General features: G+C 42.4%; 1 protein-coding gene across 11 annotated transcripts in view; it reads right to left on the reverse strand.

The window, feature by feature from the left end:
* PPP1R9A (protein phosphatase 1 regulatory subunit 9A) overlaps positions 1-21,674 on the reverse strand; it is a 136,825-nt gene that overhangs the window by 28,470 nt on the left and 86,681 nt on the right. For 7 of the 11 annotated variants that reach the window (XM_060280759.1, XM_035129897.2, XM_035129895.2 and 4 more), the window contains exons 6-12: positions 15,973-16,108; positions 11,963-12,031; positions 10,393-10,548; positions 6,119-6,172; positions 3,412-3,641; positions 2,273-2,369; positions 715-886 (exon numbers count right to left, since the gene is read on the reverse strand). In XM_060280759.1, the coding sequence (XP_060136742.1) occupies positions 715-886; positions 2,273-2,369; positions 3,412-3,641; positions 6,119-6,172; positions 10,393-10,548; positions 11,963-12,031; positions 15,973-16,108 (914 nt within the window). The remainder of the gene's footprint in view (positions 1-714; positions 887-2,272; positions 2,370-3,411; positions 3,642-6,118; positions 6,173-10,392; positions 10,549-11,962; positions 12,032-15,972; positions 16,109-21,674) is intronic. The other 4 variants (XM_035129902.2, XM_035129896.2, XM_035129901.2 and 1 more) reach the window with 1 other exon arrangement.

Here is a 21,674-nt window from a genome sequence, read left to right on the forward strand (position 1 = left end):
AAAACATAACTGAACGGAATACATGTGCTTTTACAGGCATTATTAAATTATATACGATAGGTACGGTATTTCAGATGGGTCGCCACATCGTGCATTACGCTAGCCACATTTTCATGTCACAGCGAGCCATAAACCATCACCATACTCAAGTGACCGGTGACTGCTTCGCTTCGCCCCAGTCATACCAACCACAATCCCTGGCTTAGTGTCATGTCTGAATGCATTATGTCTGAAGCAGGGATTGTGCCTTGTTTCACTCCAAGCAAATGGTGATGGCATAGGTGCCATCTCACGCCAAAGATTGCGGGTGCCTGCAATGAAGGGCTTCAGCTTTGCCCACTGACTTTGTGGGGGCCCACCCTCACAAATACATTATTGTGGGTGCCAAAGAACCCACAGCCCCCTTCGAGTTGGCTCCAGTGGATGACGATAAGCAAAGGTTTGTTCTTGGCTTACCGGCCATGGTTGTGGTTTGAGTGAAACAAACCACGGTCCCTGGTTCGGAACTAACACTAAGTAAGGGATCATGACCTATTTCTCCCAAGTACAACTGAGAAGGAGCAAAGGGTGCAGGGCCGACTTGTACACAGTAAAGCATGGTATACGGCTTACCACGTCGTGCAAATGCAACCTCTCCGAAAACATTCAAGTCGGTACAACTACGTCACACAGAAACAATGCAATCGTCAAGCTTATCATCTGGTTCCAACAAACCTTGACTTAAGGCATCCAGGCAAGACACTTGCTTTGCATCAAGGTTTTCCATGGCATCGCCTCTTGGGACTTCTGCAAGGGATGTTTGCCTTTCAAAAATGTTGTTGTTATTGTTAACTTGGCTCCCATTTTGCTTCAGTAACCTGAAAACCTCTGTTTCCAGTTCTCTGATCTAGGACAAATGAAGTTAACTATTAGCAAAATAAATAAAATACAGTATTTTTCCATGTATAAGATGAGGTTTTTTGCTAAAAAAAAGAAATTAGTAAAAAATTGGGGGTCGTCTTGTACATGGAACATGACACCTGGGGGAATTTTTTAAAATATTTAAGCCTATGTCCAGGATTTTGGCTTGGGCGGGCTGAGGCGGTCCCTCCTGCTGCCACCCCCCCCTTTCTCCACCCCACCCCCTAGGCTGCATGCTGGCGGCTGGCTCGCCTCCTGAAGCCCCCACTGGCTCGACCACCGGATTGAGAGCAGCTGCCACCACCACCGCTGAGAGCTGCCTCTCCTTGCCCTTCTTTCCTATTTTTCTCCTTCCCCTCTCAAACTCCCACCTTGCCCCCAGCCCGCTTACCACCTTCCTCAGCTCAGTTTGCTCGATGGCATGGCCCAACACAGAGTGGCCATTGCCTTCCCCTGGCTCTTCCTTGGCATCCTGCTTGGGAGCCTCCTTCCCCTCGCTTCCCTGCAGCAGCAGCAGCTGCCACCGAGGAGGAGCGTGTTGTGCGCCCCCCCCGCCCCCATATCGCTATCTTTGCTTCTGAACCACGGGGGCATTGCATGCACCTCATGCTGGAAACTTTGAGGGCAATCACCCCCAAAAAGATCAACAACTTGCCACCGCCAATCAGCCAGATTTTCACTTTAATTTTACGGTTTCGTTTTCTAAATTTTGGGTTTAAAAAAATAGGGGCCGTCTTATGCATGGAAAAATACGGTAAAATAAACCTTTCCCATTCATCAGATGAACAGAAGCACTACCATGCATGTATTTAGTACCACACAGACATTTAGTACTGTTAATATACCAGGCACAGACAAACTCGGCCCTCCAGATGTTTTGGGACTACAACTCCCATCATCCCTAGCTAACAGGACCAATGGTCAGGGATGATGGGAGTTGTAGTCCCAAAACATCTGGAGGGCCGAGTTTGCCTATGCCTGTACGAGAGCCATGTATTGGTAAACTACTGTATGTATCAAAGGTTGCTTTGTGCTGCCCTGTTGCAATGCAATGACAATCCCCATGCAGTATAGTACTGTTGTCTGCTTATTTAAAATAACTGTAACAGGCTTGTTGATCTGGTGGACACTTGTTGAGCTGAACAGCTCAGCTACCGTTCACATAGGCAGACAGATTGTACACTACTTGAACCTTACATGTTAATAACTATACAAGTGTACAGCTGTCAACTATTTGTGTACAGAGATGCACAGATTGTGCACTCATTGAATGCAGCGTGTGAAGATCCCTACAGCCACACCTACTCCTAAACGGCAACAACGCTTCCAAAATAAAGTCATGAAATAAACTAAACTGCTGAAAATTACTTACACGAGCTTGTAAACCTTGGACTTCTGCAAAGTGGGCTTTCTCCAGATCTTCTATTTTTTTCCTTTCAGCCTCTTGTCGCTTGATGAACTCAAGTTCTCTTAGGGAAAAATATATTTGCTGGTTAGAACAAGCGTCAGTTGCGATAGGTATTGAAAAAACTTGATGGACTGCTACACTTCAGTATGTATTGTCTTCATAAAGAGATTCTATAGCAACCTCATAATAATGAGAATGCAGCAGCAAGAGGGAGGATGTGTGGAGCAAATACTTTTCTATTAAAATGAATAAGCTGAAGCTACACCGTAGGAGATTAACCTGAATTATCTCTTGTTTGCTTTATGAAAAGTTGTTAATCACCACAGTGGAAGTGACAAAACCAAATAAATACACGTTATTAAAATTAGGCTTATAAATTTATTATGTAGGTGCACAGATAATATAGTGGTGGATTGGCATGTGTGTGTGTGTGTGTGTGTGTGTGTGTGTGTGTGTGTGTGTCCTTGGCATTAAATCCTCTTTCATTTTACCACTCTTGTTTTATCTCTTAAAAGGTACAGATACAAAGATCTGGAAAGTTATGAGTAAACTTATTAGGAAGTATACATTATTATTTTTTACACATTTACAGATTTAACCCAGAGTGGTAATATATGTTTAGAAGGTCTAACCTCTGGCCCAGTTTGCACGTCCAAAGAGGGCTGATCTTGCCTTCTTTGCTACTTCCTGCTAACACAATGGAGAAATAAGTCACAATTCCTGGCTCAGAATTAAAGACTGTAGGCCAGTAGGGGAAGGACTCTAGCTCAGTGGCAGAGCATCTGCTTTGCATGCAGAATGCCTTAGGTTGAATTCCTGGCTTCTCCAGGCAGGACTAGATGAGAATTATGTCTGAAACACTGGAGAGCCAGTACAAGCCAGGGTCAGACCACACTGAGCAAGGCGCAGCAATGGTCTGACTCAGTCTAAGGCAGTTTCCTGTGATCATATGGGAGATGGTGGCTTGTTTCAGCCCGAGAAAACCATGGTCTGTAGCCAAATGTTGTAAGTCAGGACTGCAGTTGATTTCTCTGGCTCTCTGCATGCCTATGCTACACAGATTGAGACATTTTGCTCGAACCTGCATCTCAGTTCATGCTTACTTTTGCTGAAAGTCCTTGATCAGTTTCTTGGCTTTATTGTATTTCTTCTCCAGTGCCTGATACTGGCTCTGAGTTTCCTTCAGATGTTCATTGACGGTGTGACATAGGGTTTGTGCCTCAATCCAGTAGCTCTCAAGCTTCATCATCCTGTCCTTGTTCTCCTCAATGTTCTGCTGAAGCTGATTCTTCTCCAGCTCCCACCTTACTTTCTCATTCTCAGCTGCCTGCAGCTTTGAAAGGGTAAGGCAGATGCTTTTTACATTCAGGTACAGTTGGTTCAAAGTAACATGCATGAGGAACAGCAGCCTAGTGCTATTGTTATATGGCTGGTATAACCAATGAGGTGCCCCCTCCAGATGTTACCAAACTCCCGCTTCCATTATCACTGGCAAGTGGGGCTGGTGGGGGTCGGGGTCCAACAATATCTGGAGCCCACCATGTTGCCTATCCTTGCATACAATAAGTAATGTTCAGAACAGAAATAATTTTAGAGCACTAAAGAACTTTCTAGACCACGTTAAGGCTAAATGAATAATCCCAAATGCATCATTTCCCACCTAGCATCAACCTAGGCTTCTGCAATTTTAAAATGAACACACCACTGCTTGTATTATTATTATTTTTTCCAAAAGTTTGCCATGTGTCTAAACGAGGCAAACTGGAAATTAGTCATACAGAGATAAAATTAAGCATACTTTGACAAATTTATTGTGCAACATTACCAAAGGCAGAACACTAGCTTCCTACCTGAAGGGTATTTATTGTTGTTGGAAGAAGCTTCTCTATTAACATAGCTATAAAGTGGTGTGTAATAACTAATCATCTGCCTTTTATAGTTGTTGTTGGCATCTGTCTGTGTCGAGAGACAATTGGGGGGGGGTGCCTGGGGGGGCGTAAGCCAAACTGCTACATTAGCAGCACCAAAGTGAGATGCCACCCTGGGCAGTGAGTATGGAGGTCCTGGGCTGCCCAGATGACAGGACCCCACCTCTTGGCCTCGCTGATGTGGTCCCAAGGAAAGCAGAGCAAGATGTTTGGAGTTGCCAGAAGGCAGTGTACCATCCAACCACCTTAGGGACCCCACTCCGGATTTGTGTAGAAATTAGTCCTTAGCCCTTTCTTCTTCCAAAGGTATCCCGCAAAGCAGTGGAGGTTTAGGATCAAAGTTTTCCTTCTCCTACATGGGCTATGTTCCCAAGTTGAAGAGCCCCAGCTGCCCCTTACTTCCCTCTACAGCACATGCAGAAATTGCCTTCTTGACCAATAGACCCACTCTTGGTCTCATCCACTCAATCTGCCAGAGTCTGCCGTTGCATGCAGGGGAAGTCCCTAACTCGCCGAGGGTTTGAGACCCACTGGCTACCCTCACCTGGTTTAGTCGGGGAATTGAAGCCGTTCCTGGGGTGCTGTCAGCTTCTAGGAGCCATATGAAAAAGCTGAATGCAGGTGGGGTACCAAGGTGGACAAAGAAAGAAGGAGCCCAACGCGTCCCCCACCCCTTCCCTAACATGCCATACACCCCTTTATAGTAGGTTATGTATTTAAACTCATCAGTTTAAATGCATCCATGCCAAATATGGTTCTGGCTTTAAAGGTTCACAACTCCTGGCCTTGAGAAATCACTAGGAAAATCCAGGAAAAGTGGGTATACCTTTGGCTCATTAAAATCAAAGGGTTGTCACCTAAGCCTATAGTTGTGGATTTAACTTCCATTTAAATTGGTCTTAATAAATTTAAATTGGTCTAAATAAAACTTGGAACATGCAAAAAATACAGCAAAGACTTCTGTTTTTACAAATCGCAAATGAATAGATGTTACCCAAGTGCAACAGCCTCTGAAGGCAGTAAGATTTTCAGCAGGCAACAAATTAGCCTCACAAGGATTTCTAGTGATAAGACCGTAATCTGGCAAGAATCTGATTTTTTTCCAACGAAGCAGAGGGGAAAAAAATTAAAATAGGAAGATTAGGAATTTCTCTTTTATGTTTTCTCCTTGCAGACAGACTCACTAACATCAGTGATGAAATAAACATTTATGTGTCCACTCTGAGTTTAAAAGAAACTTGTACTTTAACTTAATTAGCGGGGGGGGGGGATATTCTCCGAATTCAGCAAGGTACATAAACTGAAAGGATTTTATTTTGAAATAAAACATTCAAATGAATGTCTCATGCAGGCTTATGAACAAGGCAGGCTAATAAATATAACATAAATCCAGTTTTATTAAAGAAGGAAGTGGTATCTGAGTTAACTTCCTCATACTTTTGTCTATACAAGAAAAAAACAATACTTCGCCTTTTCAGAAGCAGTTTCTGCTACAGACATTAAAAGCAAATTCTTTACCATTTCCCTTTCAAGCCTGTTAGTGCTCTAATGAGGTAGGGAAAGGAGAAAAAAATTAATATGCGATTGCAACTATTTTCCTTGCAATTACAGTCATCATGATCCTCCTGAGACTTGAATGAAATATTTCTACCAAAACAAGCTATCTGGAACCACTGCATACAGGACCCCCCTTTCTTTCTTCTTTCTTTCTTTCTTTCTTTCTTTCTTTCTTTCTTTCTTTCTTTCTTTCTTTTTGCTGCGTTTTCTCAATGAGAACTTACTTTTCTTTGCTTCCCTTTGGACACAAACTTACAGCAGCTGAAAATAAGAACATCGCCTTTTTCTAGTAGCCAGTAATCATTCTTACCCTAATCATTCTTACCTTTGTCTTCAGCTTCTGAATCTCCGCTTCTGTAACTGCATGTTTGATTTGCAACTGAAAATGGAAAACCACAAAGCGAACAAATGAGCTGCAAATGCCAGAGCTCCAATTTTTTAAAAAAAGACTTCTATGCTGCCACCTGAATACTGTAGTACACACAGCAGAAGGCCCACAAGACTGCTGCAGTGCAGTAGACTGTAAATTAAAATATCTAGCTTGGAAAATGACTCAGTCTATGCAAGTTAATTAAAGAAAAAGTGTTGCTGGCTAGCCTCTTGGAATATCAGATTAGGACATCAAATCTGTCAGGACAAGTCAAATGTCTTGAAAGAGAAGAAAATACCGATTGTTGTATTCAGCTTGTTAGCCAGCCCAGATTTTAATATCCCCGTGCACATGAATATATCTTAGAAAGCCTCACTAACACGGATTAAGCAAGCATGTCATAGAGGGCAGCTAACAGGCTATTAAAAGGCTCAAGCATTGTGGAGGACACAACACATATAGGCTGCAACCAAAGAAGAAAGCTGTTGTGACCTTCAACCTACCGTTGTGTCGAACTCAATCTCAGCAGGATGAATCACCGAAGGTATTTATGGCTGGTCTACCCTGGTGACCCACACCTCACCCATCACATGAACTGCAGGAGAAGAAGCTCCAGACTTGGACAAGGTACTATTCAGGGTGGGTGTTGGACATTTTCCCCAAGAAATTGTGTGTGTGTGTGTGTGTGTGTGTGTGTGTGTGTGTGTGTGTGTGTGTAATATGCCAGAGCAAAAAACAAAACTGGATTTCATCAGAGTAGAATGCACATATTTCTCCAGTAGACCCACTTTCCCATAAACATGTGCACACACACTTGCACACATGCACACCGATGTACTGTGCATGGACTCACTCCTTGTATCGCAATGGTCACAGCCCATCCACTAGGCATATACATTCTCACCCATGGCCACATTTGTTTTTACACACAGAGAGACACAGACTTGCATTATGTATATATGCAGAGCACAGTCCTTCCCTCCATAACAAACTGGTCACCATTTACCCACAGCATTTACTCGAGCTCATGTTTTTCTCCTTTCCCTGCTGCAAAGGGCTGTGGGGAAATGCATGCAAAAGAATGCATCTTTGTCCTTTTTTCTGCTAAGGAACACAATAACTGTATGTGGCATGTAAAGCACTGCATTTCACCTGTTACACACAGACAGGACATTGTGGTTAGGCTCCCTTTGGTCAAGGAGAAAGGTGCTACAAGCTACATACCTGCCAAGTTGCTGTCAGAGAAATAAGGGACTGGGCCAGAAATAGCAGACCGGAAGTAGCGCTGCCACCATTTTGGAACTGGGCGGAGCATGCTCAGAAGTGACTTTTGATGCTGCTTTGCCCAGTTCCAAAATGGCCGCCGCACCAGAAGTCGCACTGCAGCCATTTTGGAACTGGGCAGAGCAGCATCAAAAGTCGCTTCTGAGCATGCTCCGCCCAGTTCCAAAATGGCCACTGCACCAGAATAAACCGGGGGGAAACAAAAAAATCTGTTTTTTCAGCTAGGAACAGCTAGAAAAACGGGGATTTCCCGGGGAAAACGGGAGACTTGGCAGCTATGACAAGCTATGCTCACTTGTGGCCTTTTTGCATGATCAAAGTGACCTCAACCACACTTTCTTTTGTAAATGTCACAGGTGAAGCACAACAACTTGTGACTATTTATATTTATCATGCCTCCACCTTTCCTTTCCACCCCAGTAAGCCCAAGGCAGCTAACACCCAACAAAAGGTACCATTTCAATTTTAAAAAGCCAATGAAAACGACTATCCAGATACAGAAAGGAGCAAAATGAAAACAGGAACAAGTAAAAGCAACAGCCAGCTAAAGTAAAAACAGCATTCAGCACCAGGCAACCACAATCAGCCAAAGGTCAGTTAGAACAAGGTCTGCTGGCAGAATACCATTGGAGAGGTGGCAAGATGGGCTTCCCTGGGAAGGAAGGGAATTTCAGAGTCTGGGAGCAGCAACCAAAGAGGCCTTGTTCCCACTGACACAGGTGTGACCATCATGGTGGGGCATGCAGAGCTTACTCTTACCAGACGGTGTGGGAAAGGGAAGCAGTGAGGCTGGGGCTGTGTGGGTGCGCACCGGCAGGAACACCAGATTGGCTCTGCCAGTGTGCTTGCACTGTTCCACTCTTGCCACCACCTTGCCCAACCTCCACTCCATTAGGCGGCAGAGACACCACTATCAGAAGGGTGGCTTTGTGCATCCGCCACACTCGCCCTTGCTCTGATATTGGCAGGAAGCAAAAGAGGGCCTCTCCTGCAGATTCAGGCCCCAGGCAGATTCATCTTTAAAAATGTGGTTCTTCCGGTAATCTGATTCCAATATGCTAAGACACCCTCTTTTTTAAAAAAATTCCACGTAAAAAGCAATTCCTTGAATAAATTTGGCAACAGAGAAGCACAGAACACCTAGCCTTAAAGCCAATCAAAAGTCTTAAATTATTTATCCTGCAACTCTTACTGTTTAATCCATCATTTTAAACTGAGAAAGACCTGTCACCAAATCCTGAGACTGTACAGTCCAGTGATCCGCTCATGTGTTCAGCGCATGAATCCAGCACTTTCACAGCTTAATTGAAAATTACAATTCATCACGTAGCTTCTAGCACCCTCTTACTTGCTTTTTTGAAAACACTTACACAAGCAAGTGAACTATATTTAGGCTGTTCAGTAAATAATGCAAAACAAACAGACCCTCAAACAGTTTTGTAAAATACAATCTGCTCAGGTGCAGATGGCTTTATCAGTTTTCTCTTTCCTGCGCTACCAAAACAGAACCTCCCTCTTACAAATAAATAAATAACGAACGCTGACTGCATAGTCAGATAACTGTTGGAACATAGCGCAGTAGGTCCCATGGAGCTTGCAGCTGAAGCCAGCAAGCCTGCCTTAATGACAAACCAAAGAGCATCCTGCGGTATTTAGGAAGGGTATGTTTCAGCAAGAGATAGTTGTGCAACATAAAGCACGTGAGTGTACTTCTAACTGAAGTCAAAACACAGCACCCAAAGAATAAAGAAAACCATCTCCAGGCTACAATTCTAAATGCATCTACTGGGGGTAAGCCCCACCAAACTGGGTGGTAAGCATTAGCAATGGACAGGTCAGTTCTATTTCTGGTCCTTGACAGCTTTGCAGTATGCTCGTTCCTAAACCTATTCTGCCCTGTTTCAATGTGAATCGACAATCATTGCTTTTTTTAAAAAAAAACAGCACAAGCATTTGCATTATCTCAGCATGCATTTTACCCCCATCATACACATTTAACACATATTTTTGTATGTTTTTAGAGCTGCACTGCAAGATTCAAAGCAGCACAGAAATCAAAAGGGTAACTGTGCTCCAATCTGTGTATTAGTCCAGGAAAGCATGAATCAGATCAGTTTACTTAAAAATGTGGGCCAAACCAAATCTTCAAACATCCCTAGTACACCATGCACAGCATCACACTGTAAGGCTACAAAAGTCCTTTGGATATCCACCTTTCCACCCTGGTCATACTCCTATCACTCCAACCCTAGTTATCACTAGGATTAAAATAGTTTAGAATGAACTTGCTTTGTTCTTCCACGGCAAAAGGAAGGGACTCACTTAGAGCCCAACAGCTTTCAACACCTTCGCTCTGGCAGGGAAGACATGTTTAGTTGGGAACATCTTGCTGCATTTAGATGGACTTATTGCCAGGTAGGTGTTCATAGGTCTGCAGCCATAAATTGAATTTTAAACTGGAGGTTGTACAAGCAAGTATTTTAAATGCAATACAGTATTGAAGTCTGGTGGATTGTAGTAGGCACATTAGACCAGGATAATCAAATGACCAGTAATGATTTGTTTAAGTGAAAAGTGAGAGCATCAGATTTATAACTAATTATCTGGCTGCAATCCCCAGGCAACTTGGTCCTGAATCAGTATGACCTATTCAGTGATATTTTTTTTAGGAATGTAGCTTTCATTCTGATCATTTGTCCCAGCTTGTTTACAGACCTCTGACAAAAACAACAGCATGACCATTACAGCAACACATGTTAAAAAGAACTGACAAAATTTGTCTCATTTAACAAGAGCAGTCTAGCTCCAGCCATTTACATATATTGATTTTGAATGTCAGTGGGAAATCAATTAAATCATTTACCGAGAGGAATCCCCATCCACAAAGAATGCAATTGTATGAATCAATACTGTCTGAAAACCAAACTCTGTGCTCTCCACCTTACCTCTTTGAATTTGTGAGCCAGTTTGCTGGTGTCCACTTCTGTCGGGGAAAACATGTCATCGTTTTCGGGAAGCTCAAACACTTCAATGGCCATATCACCTCCTGGAAGGACAGGCCCCATGTCGTCCTCATCTTCATCTGTGGCATATTCTCCTGTCTTAGAAGCACAGAATTAAAGCATTTCTGAAATTCTCTCCCCTTAATGAAATAGAGGACCTCACCGAACAGTTTTGAAAACAAAAACTGGGTAGGCTTGCTTGATCAAGAAAGCCTACCGAGGCATTGCACTTTAACGTGTAAACTTGATATGCGATTTTAATATGTGTTTTACAATTGCTAGTTTTAGTTTATATCTTACGGTAATTGTTTATGTAACTTGTTTGTTTAATGTTTGCTTTTATTGGCATTTTCAACTTTTTTTTTTACTGTTCATTGTAAACCGCTTAGAGGTATTTTCTTCCAGTAAGCGGTATATACATGTTGTTAAATAAATAATAATAAACAACCTTTTTAAAAAAAAAATTGGGAAATAAGGCGAGCAAGCGTGAAAAGGCACTAGAAACAAAAGGCACAGGGTAGAATCTTTTGGAAAGTTCTAAATTCTAAAAGTACAGCAGAATTCTAATGGCTAAGATCACAGGAATTGCATATCTTTCTTTCTTTTTGCACAGGTCCCATCCTTCCTTTATTAGGAGTGCAGGGGAATATGCAGAGTTAACTGATTCTGCCTCACAAGCACCCTGTTAAACAGACCACCAGAAGATGCACAATTCCCTCTCAATGACAGATTGGTCACGTGTACAGAAAGCTCCCCTGTACCTGTAGTGGCACACAACTTGAACAGATTCTTGAGGGGTGACCATGGGAAGTGGCCATGTCTGGAAAGCCTTCTGTCCACCTTCGTTTTGCTCCAGACTCCTGCTAAGAAAGATCACTCTTCTTCTTGCCAGAAGCATCTACCTCACCTTTTCTTGCCAAAGGGAAGAAAGAAATTACAACTTTGTCTGCTTTCCTTGTTCTCTCAGGCACTGACTGCTCTAGGCAGAAGTTAGGAGAGGGAATCATTAAAAAAAACCCAACAACAGTTATTGCCAGAAAGAACAAGGAAGGAAGGCAGCTCCGGAAACCAGGTTCCTGTCTCAAAAAAATAAAACAAAGGAACCAAATAAGCAGTGAAGGATTTCTTCTTGCCAGAAGCACATCCAAGTGAAGACTAGACAGATGCTTTCCAGCCAGAGTTGCATCTAAAAACCTGCAGCTACTACAGGGAGGCTTTTGTACACGTTCTCTCTTTTTTAAGAAGGCTGTGTAGGAACTGACCAAGGATCATTCCAGTGGCACCTACTAAACTCCATAGCTGTGTTCGGATCAAAACGGGATTCCCTAGTCAAAGTCCCATCTGCTATACCTGGGGGTAGTCATATTTTGGCCTGCAACTGAATAAATGAAGGAGGGACTGTAGCAACATTAGCTGTTTAGAATTTAAGTTGAATTAATAAGCCACATCTCAAAATATGATTAGTATGCCACATGAAGCAACAAATCAGAGGCAAGTTACTTTCTTCACAAACCTTTTTAAGGTAACAGTTGTTATTTTTATTGTAGTTGCCTGAGGTTCCATGACATTCTCTGTCAGTATTCTAAAACAGTTGATAACAAACATTAAAAAAGAACTCTTCTACACATTAATACGATGGTCAACAAACTTTTTTGTCTGTATAGACCAGGATTCCTCAACCTCAGCCCTCCATATGCTTTTTGCCTACAACTCCCATGATCCCTAGCTAGCAGGACCGATGGTCAAGGATGATGGGAACTGTAGTCTCAAAACATCTGGAGGGCCAGGGTTGAGGAAGCCTGGAATAGTCTCTACAACCATCCACGAAGCAGAAGCAAGGAACTTTGAAAGCAAGCATTTGCCTTGGTTTCTCACTAATGGAGTTCAGATGACAAGTTAAGACTATGCTGAATCAGAGGGCATTGGGAACAAATGGTACCTGCAGCAAAATTTTCTGTTCAGGGTACTCCACCCAGTTTCCCCTCTCTTCTGTGCCCATTGAGCATGTTTAGTTTTTGTTGAACTGTTTTAGGTATCCTCCCCGTTGAGTTCACCCACCTGCAAATGTTTTGCACTTCTGCAAAGTTTTGTGCTCCTCCAAGCCTGCTGGTACACCTCTGTATTAGGCATGAATCAGAAGTTGCTCACCAAATGGGGTGCGACCCAGTGGGTGGGGTTCCTGTTGCTTACTGGTAAGGAGAGGGGTGAAGAAGTTGGCTTGGTGCAAACATACTGGCAGGTAGACCTGATTGGCTCCACTGGTGTGTTTGTACTGTGCTGGCCTCCCCATTGCCTCAGCCATCCCAGTACGCCACAGCAACCCACCTGCCAGGAAGGTAGTACTGGCCCACTCAGTGAGTTGCTTCTGCCATGGATGGTGGCATTTTGGCTTCATAAAGGCTGCCACTTGAAGATCTGAGTTTGTTGTTGGTATATCAAATGTGGAACAACACCACGTCCTTTCTGGCTATGCGATTTCGCCTCATACTTTGAGTTAAGGGCTGCATGATTGCATGCTATATGACTTTCAGCTATCTGCAAAATGTAATTGTTCTCCCCATCTCCAATAACAAGGAAAAAATAAAATTGGGAGAAAAACTTGTAAAGTAACATGTATATATAGCAGGCCTTGGGGAGGGGGGTGGGGAGGGTTATACTTGAAGCATCTCCTTACACAACACCACCTTCAAAACTAATCACAGTGAGATAAAAATAATCCTCTGCCTGGACAGATAACAGTGCTTCTGTGTATTAACAAACCTTGCTCTTAATAAAGAGCCATCCAAATCTTCCACGAGAAAAACAAAATTCAGACAAGTATTGGGCATCAGAGCTAGTCTTTTTAAAACTCAAATAATTACTTTAAACTCAGGCTTAAATTTTATATCTATATCTATATCTCCATCTAAATCTATATCTCCATCCTATAAAAGTTAGTAGCCATGGTTTTTTTTCCCATCCAAGAAAGTGATATACTGCTTTCTTCTCTACATAACAGCAGAATGATTTCTTTAGCACAGATGTCTAAATGTGAAGTCTTTTTAAAGTTGGAAGGCTGCAGAAAATGTTCCTATTTAAGTTGCACAGACACAAAATAATTTGCAAAACATTTCCATAAACATGGAAAACGAGAAACTACAATTCTTGAAAATGTTGGCATTTATTCTAAAAATTTTTTTACTGTTCTGAGAGAATATTCTGAGAGAATATTTCATCAATAGAATTATACTGGTGTCTCTTGGTTGAGAATTTTTAGAACTCACCACTTGTTTTTAAAGATGTTTCTGCCAGCTGTATGTATAATCAATGATTTATTATTATTATTATTATTATTAGCTGATGTAGTAAGTTTTACATTGCTGTTAGCTGCTCTGGGCACTATAACTACAGTAGAAAAATGGAATGTAAATTTTGCACATAAATTTTCTGCGCTCCTTCTCTCACTACTCCTTCACCACAATGGGAAGGTAATGAATGAACTGCAAGTTGTTCTGAGTTTCTCTATACATTCTACTTGTGATGAAGGCATCGCAGGAGAAAGCAAGCAAGGCCTGCTATGCATATATCACCCTGGGCAGAACACTCAGGGGTGAAGTACTGCCTGAATTGCACAGTTCTTACTCTCCAATATGAAAAGCTTGGTCAGGCCTTGAGAAATCTTGGTATATGAACTCAAGACCAAGTGACATACTGCCAGGTAAAACTGCATCCCCTCTAGCAACAGGTGATCTCGCAATAGTTCTTCCTTTGGTTGTGTCTAGGCTTGATTAACACAATGTGTTATATACATGGGGATGCTCCTGTATATATAGACCAGCTGAAGTGTTTAGAAACTTCAGCTGGTCTAGAATATGACGACTAGATTGCTAACTGGCATTCAATGTGGTGAACTTATTTGACCAGTACTACAGTATATGTGCAGGCTCCCAGTTTGTTTCCAGACTCAATTCGCAGTGCTTGCTTTAACCTATAAAGAGTTAATCAGTTTGGAAGCAAGTAGTCGAAAGGACTACTATCGAAAAGAACTCCCCGTAAATTCTCCTTCCATAGACATATGTGCTTGGCAGCAGCAATGTTCCCTTTATACCACCAGACTAGAAGTATCCTGTTCTCTTCATCTATTAAAAGCTAATAATCTAGAACTGCTTCACTGTTGTCTAGTTTATTTTGGATATTTGGTTACTTTGTTTTTAGGTGCGTTGTTTTCATATCATTTAACATTAACTTGGTAAGCCACTTTGAAGACCAAAGATTTTTGAAAGGCATATAGACATACCTAAAATAAATACAGAACTATTATTATTATTATTGATACAGGAAAGCCATTTCTTGATTAACGTGGCAAGTAATTTAATTGACAAGGGGAAAAGATGTGGATGTGCCATGCGTGGTGACAGCTGGTATTTACTGAAGCTTGAGAACTAAGAAACTCACTGACATGGTAAATACCAACTGTCACCACACTGATGTGCATTCATAAGGAATATTCACCATGCAAAACTGACACAGTAAAATCATTTTGCGATTATTTCACCACATGAGTGGATATGAATTGGCCCTCAGAAGGCATAAAAATATGTCTCTTTCCTCCTTTGGTTTTTTTTTTTTTTTTTTTACCATTTTGGGTCAGAGGTGAGGACTGGAAACTTGTTTTTTTAAAAAAAATATCAAAGTAGGGTAGTCAAGTTTTTTGTTTTTAAAAAAGAAGAATCTGAAAGTGACATGATATGTACAGTCATACCTCGGGTTGTGAACGTGATCCGTGCGGGAGGCGCGTTCGCAACCCGCAGCGCTGCGTCTGTGCATGCACGTGATGTGATTCGGCGCTTCTGCGCATGATGTCATTTTGTGTTTCTGCACATGCGCAAGTGCCGAAACCTGAAAGTAACCTGTTCCGATACTTCCAGGTTCGGTGCAAAGCACAGCCCGAGGTATGACTGAAGGTCCTGTGTGCGTGTCTGGACAGGGAACCAGGCAGAGAGCCTTCTCAGTAGTGGCACCCGCCCTGTGGAACACCCTCCCACCAGATGTCAAAGAGAACAACTACCACCAGACTTTTAGAAGACATCTGAAGGCAGCCCTGTTTAGGGAAGCTTTTAATGTTTGATGGATTACTGTATTTTAATATTTTGTTGGAAGCCGCCCAGAGTGGCTGGGGAAGACCAGCCAGATGGGCGGGGTATAAATAATAAATTGTTGTTGTTGTTAATAAGTTGTTGTTGTTGTTGTTGACCAGAAACACCAGGGACAATATGGAGCCCTACTTAGCATTCAGAAGTGCCATTTTTCTGCCCCAACCCAGAGAGTACTTTCAGCAACAACACTTACATATTTACAGAGAAACTTATTATGCCTAACATGACTATCTATGATTGTGGTCTTGTGAAACAGAGTGGGGGGTGGGGAATGTTCATTTGCAAAAGGAGTTGTTTTCCTACTATGATTAGACAAAGCATTTGAGAGAGAATGAAATGCAGGAAAGGGAGCTTCACGAAGTTATAAGAGAAAGAACAAACATATTACCTCATCGTCATCTGCGTCGTATTGTGCATAATGCTGTTCCAAAAGCTCTCTTTGGCGACGTTCCTGCTCTAGGGTCTGGCTAATCAGCTGAGCCACTTCACTTACTTGTCCTGGCCTTTCTCTGCCAATTATAAACCTGAGGAGAACATCAGGGAACATGAATCATTTGCTGTCTTCTCCGTATGATATATGAAACGATGACCAAATGCAGCAAAAAGAGTATTGTTGCATGCTAAAGGCTAACAACTCGATTATAGCATAAGGTTTCGTGGACTGGGGTCCACTACATGAAAGCGGCGTAATACATGCCCAAATGCCTTGTTTGAAAACAATTAAGTACATGTTCATCTATTACCAATGCACAATTGTTTTAGAACTGTATTGTGCTAGACAAAAGTTTAAATTGGAAGTCACAATAATAATAAAAGCATGCCGTTGTAATTATGGGAGTTCCTCCATGACCTAGAATTACAAATGTTTATACTGCAGCGTTACAAAACACTTTCTATGAATAGAGGAGAGATGGTGACCTGAGTGTATCAATGAGAGGGGAGATTCTGTCCTTGTGGTATATTCTGGTTTCCTAATAAAGAATTTCATGATAAGAGAAAGCAACAGCCATGTTTTACCAACAGCAAAGTATACATAGAAGAGGGGAGTGTGTGCCCGCCCCCCTTCTGCAGCTCAGATGTCAGTCACCAGCCAGATCCTGTCTGACAACGGGCAGGTGAATTTCTGTACACTGGGTTGCATTAATAAATGCATGTCTACCCTCAATGGTTTGCAGCTACTTCAATATGTATTATGAAAGAAGATTGTGTGCATGATTGGTGTCCATAAAGCCCCTGAGCGGAGAAAGCTGTGGCTGGATGCAACAAATCAATGGGGGGAAAGACAAACGAAAAGACAGAGTAAATGGTAAAATGCTGACTATGGTTTAGATCCAATGGGCCCTCCAAACAGCTCCACACACACAGCAGAGCTGCTGAAGACCCCCTTCCAAACAGGGTCTCCTCTGCTGCCTGACCCAGACCCTGAAAAGCCTCCAATGCAGTGGATGGAAGCATGGAGGGGTGGGAACGACAAACCCTGGCACATGTCTGGAGACAACAACACACACCTCAAGGGCCTGTGGATCCCAACAAAGAATTTAAGTCCTGCTGCCTGCATTCCATGCATTCTCCTCAAAATCAGCATGCCACTGCAAACCTGTGGCAGCCTAATCACACTGTGCATATATAAATGATTCCTGGCATATTATGCACTCCTTTCCTTGGCATGTAGTGCATACGCAGATGTTTGGTTCTTTATTTAACTGCATAAATTAACAGTCTTGGGCCATACGTTATAGGCACAGCCATTTCTCCTTCATCTCCACATTTTCTTGAGAAATGTTCCATTGTTCCCTGATTATAGAGGGAATAGTTCCTACTGTTCCTTTCATTTCCCTATGCCTTCATGCTAATCGCTATTTTTATTGCTTTTAAATTTATTCAGGCTGCAAGCCTTGTGGACACTGGCACATCATGTAATTCAATCAATGGCCTGCTGAATCGCAAAAGCAAAGGAGGATTTAAAAACAACTCAAAAGCAGGAAAGTGTACTTTAGTTAGAGGCTATAAAAAGGCTGCAGAGATTTACAGACAAAAGCATTTTCTACAGCTGTACTCCATAGCCAATTAATTCACTTCCATACCACAGTGTGTTATATAGGATGCATGGGTTTTTTTTGGGGGGGGGGTTGTTTCTCATTTTGCTGAAAGATTATCCGAGTTATATATTCCATTTATGTCCTGACTTTCTTCCATAGAACTCAAGGAGGAAGACCCAGGCCATCTTGATTGCAGAAAGGTTCCTGCGCCATGTGATATACAGTACATTGTTTGATCTGAGGCGCAGAGGCTACAAATTCTCCAGTGGAATTTAAGATTCTGTGTCAATCTGTAACACAAGTTCTCAAGAGCATCACTTCTGCTGAGTCACTGGTCAGACATGAAGTCATAGGGAGAAGCAGACAGGAATGCAATTTGGCATGTACAAAGTTGCCAACAATGGAGGAAGAATGGCATCTAAAATGAGCTTATCTAAAGTGATGCAGTCAGGGGCACGTTGCGATACCAAACAGCTAGGAAGAGACAGCATGCCTAAAACGCATATTAACCTATATTACACGTCCCTCAAGACATGGCTGGTCTTACTTTGAGGTGTCCCCATCAGGTGAGAGACTGGGGACCAGAAACGGTAGCCTGCCCTATGCCCTCTAGTCTAGTTTGCTGCCCTTGGGTGCTGGTGAGGGATGCTGCTAATCCTTCATGAGGGTGGAGCTAAAATTCAGCTGTCAGCCTGATTGGCTTCTGTATGTGGAATGGGGGGGGGGGGCATCTTGTCCTTCATCTCAGGCAGCAAAACAGTCTCAAAAGGATCTGGAGAAGGCCATGATAAAAGCCAGGGGCTGGGAAGGAATCAAGAATAGGCTTGAGAATATCTGAAGCCAGGACAGCCAAGGCCCATTTCACCAAGTCAGCTGAAAATTGGTTAATCAAACGGCAAGCTTGTCGTGCCATAAGCTTGTGAATATTGATGGACACAGCATTAGGGTTGCCAGAGTCAATAGAGGACAGGACTTCTGTGCCTTTAATTGCCCTGCTCTCTTTTGAGTCTGGAAATTTCCAAGCAAAGGGTCTGCTGGTTTCTCTTTAAGGTTTCCAGACTCAAAAGAGAGCAGGGCAATTAAAGGCACAGAAGTCCTGTCCTCTATTGCAGTGTTTCCCAACCAGTGTGCCTCCAGATGTTTTGGGACTACAACTCCCATCATTCCTGACCACTGGTCTTGCTAGCTAGGGATGATGGGAGTTGTAGTCCCAACACATCTGGAGGCACACTGGTTGGGAAACACTGCTCTATTGAGTCTGGCAACCCTACACAGCATTTAATATTCTTGCCGGAGAACAATGTAGGTGAATCTGCCATTTTTGTAAGTTTGCTCACATGAATTGGATCTTATGGACCCCATCAAGGCCAAGGACCTCTGCACCAGGCCCAATCTGAATGCACAAAGTGAATTGCTAGAGACTTCTGCCCTTGCAGCAGTCTCTGTCTCATGAATATTTTGGGGTGGGCTACTTTGTGGGGGGGGCGTATAAAGACCCCGTTTCCCAGCATTCCATAAATAGTACATACGGTACTTTAAAGCAGTTTACAGATGTGGATTTTCTAAAGTGCAAGATGTTTAATTAAATATTGAAATGTATTCCATTTCTGATTATGCAGCCAGAAACCAGCATAAAAGAGCCATAATGTTCTGAATCACTGCCTCAAAGATTAGCCACCAAAGCAAAAGGACTTCAATAACCCTGCTAATTATATACTTCCTATTACTGGTTCACTAGAAGGAGACATGTACTTTAGTACTGGCAAGACTGTATTGAGAGGCATACGATATGATTAGAGACAACAGGAAGTATAATAAACTTTGTGAAGTCACACAGCAGGAACCAACAGATTATAGGCAAAGTCCACCAAAGTCCAATTCTCTGGTGCAACCCCTACTGAAACGAAGGTGAGCTGTGTAAGAGTGCTGGGGGGGGGGGTGTTGCCCTTTGACACCAATGATGCCTAAAATCCAAGATAACGTCTCACAGGAAAACACTCTGCTCAGGAAGTCACTGCTCAATTATTCTGAGGCTACTATGGGGCACCTTGTTGAAGCAAAGCAGGTCTAGACATGGTCAGAGCCTGGGTGGAAGAAACCATGGGAACCCAGAAATATGCCACCTTGAGTTCCACAAGGAAATAAAGGTGGGATGCAAACGAACTAAATAACTGAACACAGACACAAACAAAAAACTCTCTCCCAAACCCCAGAAGCAGTTAAAAAGCAAACCAAAGAATTCAGCACAATGGATAAAACAAATTCCACAGTGGAGACCATTGGGAAACACTTCACAGTCCTATTTTTGGTCCTTTATCTCTGCTTGATGGAAGGTGTGCTTCCTTAATGACTTACAGAATAATGGACAAAATGTCAAATTTAAATGGAATGTATTTTCAACTCTAAAGGGCACACTGCTCTGTATAATAGGGTGAGAAAGAGGTCTAGCTGATGGCAAAACCGAGGCCTTGTGGTTGGGTAGTTATTGCTCAATTGCCTTGTTTGGACTTTTGCACTTTCCCTGAAGGTGCAGGTTTGCAGTCTAGGGGTGCTCCTGGGTCCATCTCCATTGCTAGAGGCCCAAATGACCTCAGTGGCAAGGAGTGCCTTTTACCAACTTTGGCAGGTGAGCTTCGGTTTGGATCATTGAAATCCACTCTATGTGGAGTTGACCTTGAGGCTGGCCTGGAAGCTGCCGCTACTGCAAGATACAGCAGCTAGACTGCTCTCTGCGAAAGACTATTGCTGCCCAGTTACTGCTGAAGACTAGCATTGGCTGCCGATCAGCTACCATGCTAAGTTACTGATGCTGGGACTGGTGTACAAAGCCCTATACTGTACAGCTTTGGGACCCGGTAATCCAACAACTCATCTCATTGCTTAAATACCTAATCTATCACTGGAGGTCCATCTTAGCAGGACATCCATTTCTTATAACATAGGAATCAGCCCTTTAATGTGGCCCCTACCTTTTGCAACCTCCTCCTGTTACATATCAGACAAACACAATCTCTACTGTCTTTCCAGCACTCAGTGAAGATGTTTTTTAACTGGAGCTTTGTTCCAATCTGCATTTGTCTTGGAACTATTTTAGCTGATTTTATATATGAAATTGTTTTTAGATGCATTGAATTTTTTTTTTACATATGGAACTGCTTTTAATTGCTTTTACACTTCTCTTGCTTTAGGGTTGTGATTTGATTGTTATAATCTACCCTGGGGCCTTATGGTAAAGGAGAGATAAGGAATCTAACACACAAATAAACTCAATAGCTGGCCAAGCAGCAAGAAACAGATTAAATGAGCATTCCTCTGTAAAAGAAAATAGGGCTGCTTCAGAAAGCAGCAGTAAACTCTCTGATATGAGATAGAGGCAGAATTCCACAATTATAAGCAAGCAGCAGAAGTTAGTTAGAAGGGGAAGGAGATTTAAGCCACTCCAGGGAAATATAATTAAACAACAACCTCAGGATAAACGATGACAAGTTGGATTATCTTAAAATAATATCAATGTGAAATACTGGCTTATTTTATATGAAGGGCTTTGAAAGAGTGTCTGCTAATGACTTATAACCATCTAAATACTGCCAGCTGATAAAACCTGAAGCCATTAAAGATACAGGATGGAAAACATAAAACCTGGCTACATTTTGCACTTTCAAGAGTGACTTCGATTAAGAGTGAATTCCATTATGCTTATACAAATACATGTATACATCCAAGCTAGGTAACAAGCACTAGCATTCTTCATATTATAGCCTTACAGTCCTAAATCTCAGAGTAACCACATTGCCTTAACTACTGGTTATGGTCTCCTTCCACCTGTAATAAAATAGGAACCTTACAACAATCTCCCAACCCTTTTACAGGTCTCTGTAACCTCTATTTACAGCAACTAATAACTCATCCCAGGCAAGATCCAAGTCTGGATGAAGGCAAAGATCAGGATTCTAGTTTATGCCAATAGGCAGAGGTGAACCACAGAAGTATGCTGGCAGTGTGGGAAGATGGGGCAGAGAAGAATCTGCTTATTGGGACACAGGCTTCAGGA

The sequence above is a fragment of the Zootoca vivipara genome, chromosome 12 (assembly GCF_963506605.1).
Source record: "Zootoca vivipara chromosome 12, rZooViv1.1, whole genome shotgun sequence".
NCBI classification, from domain to species: Eukaryota; Metazoa; Chordata; class Lepidosauria; order Squamata; family Lacertidae; genus Zootoca; species Zootoca vivipara.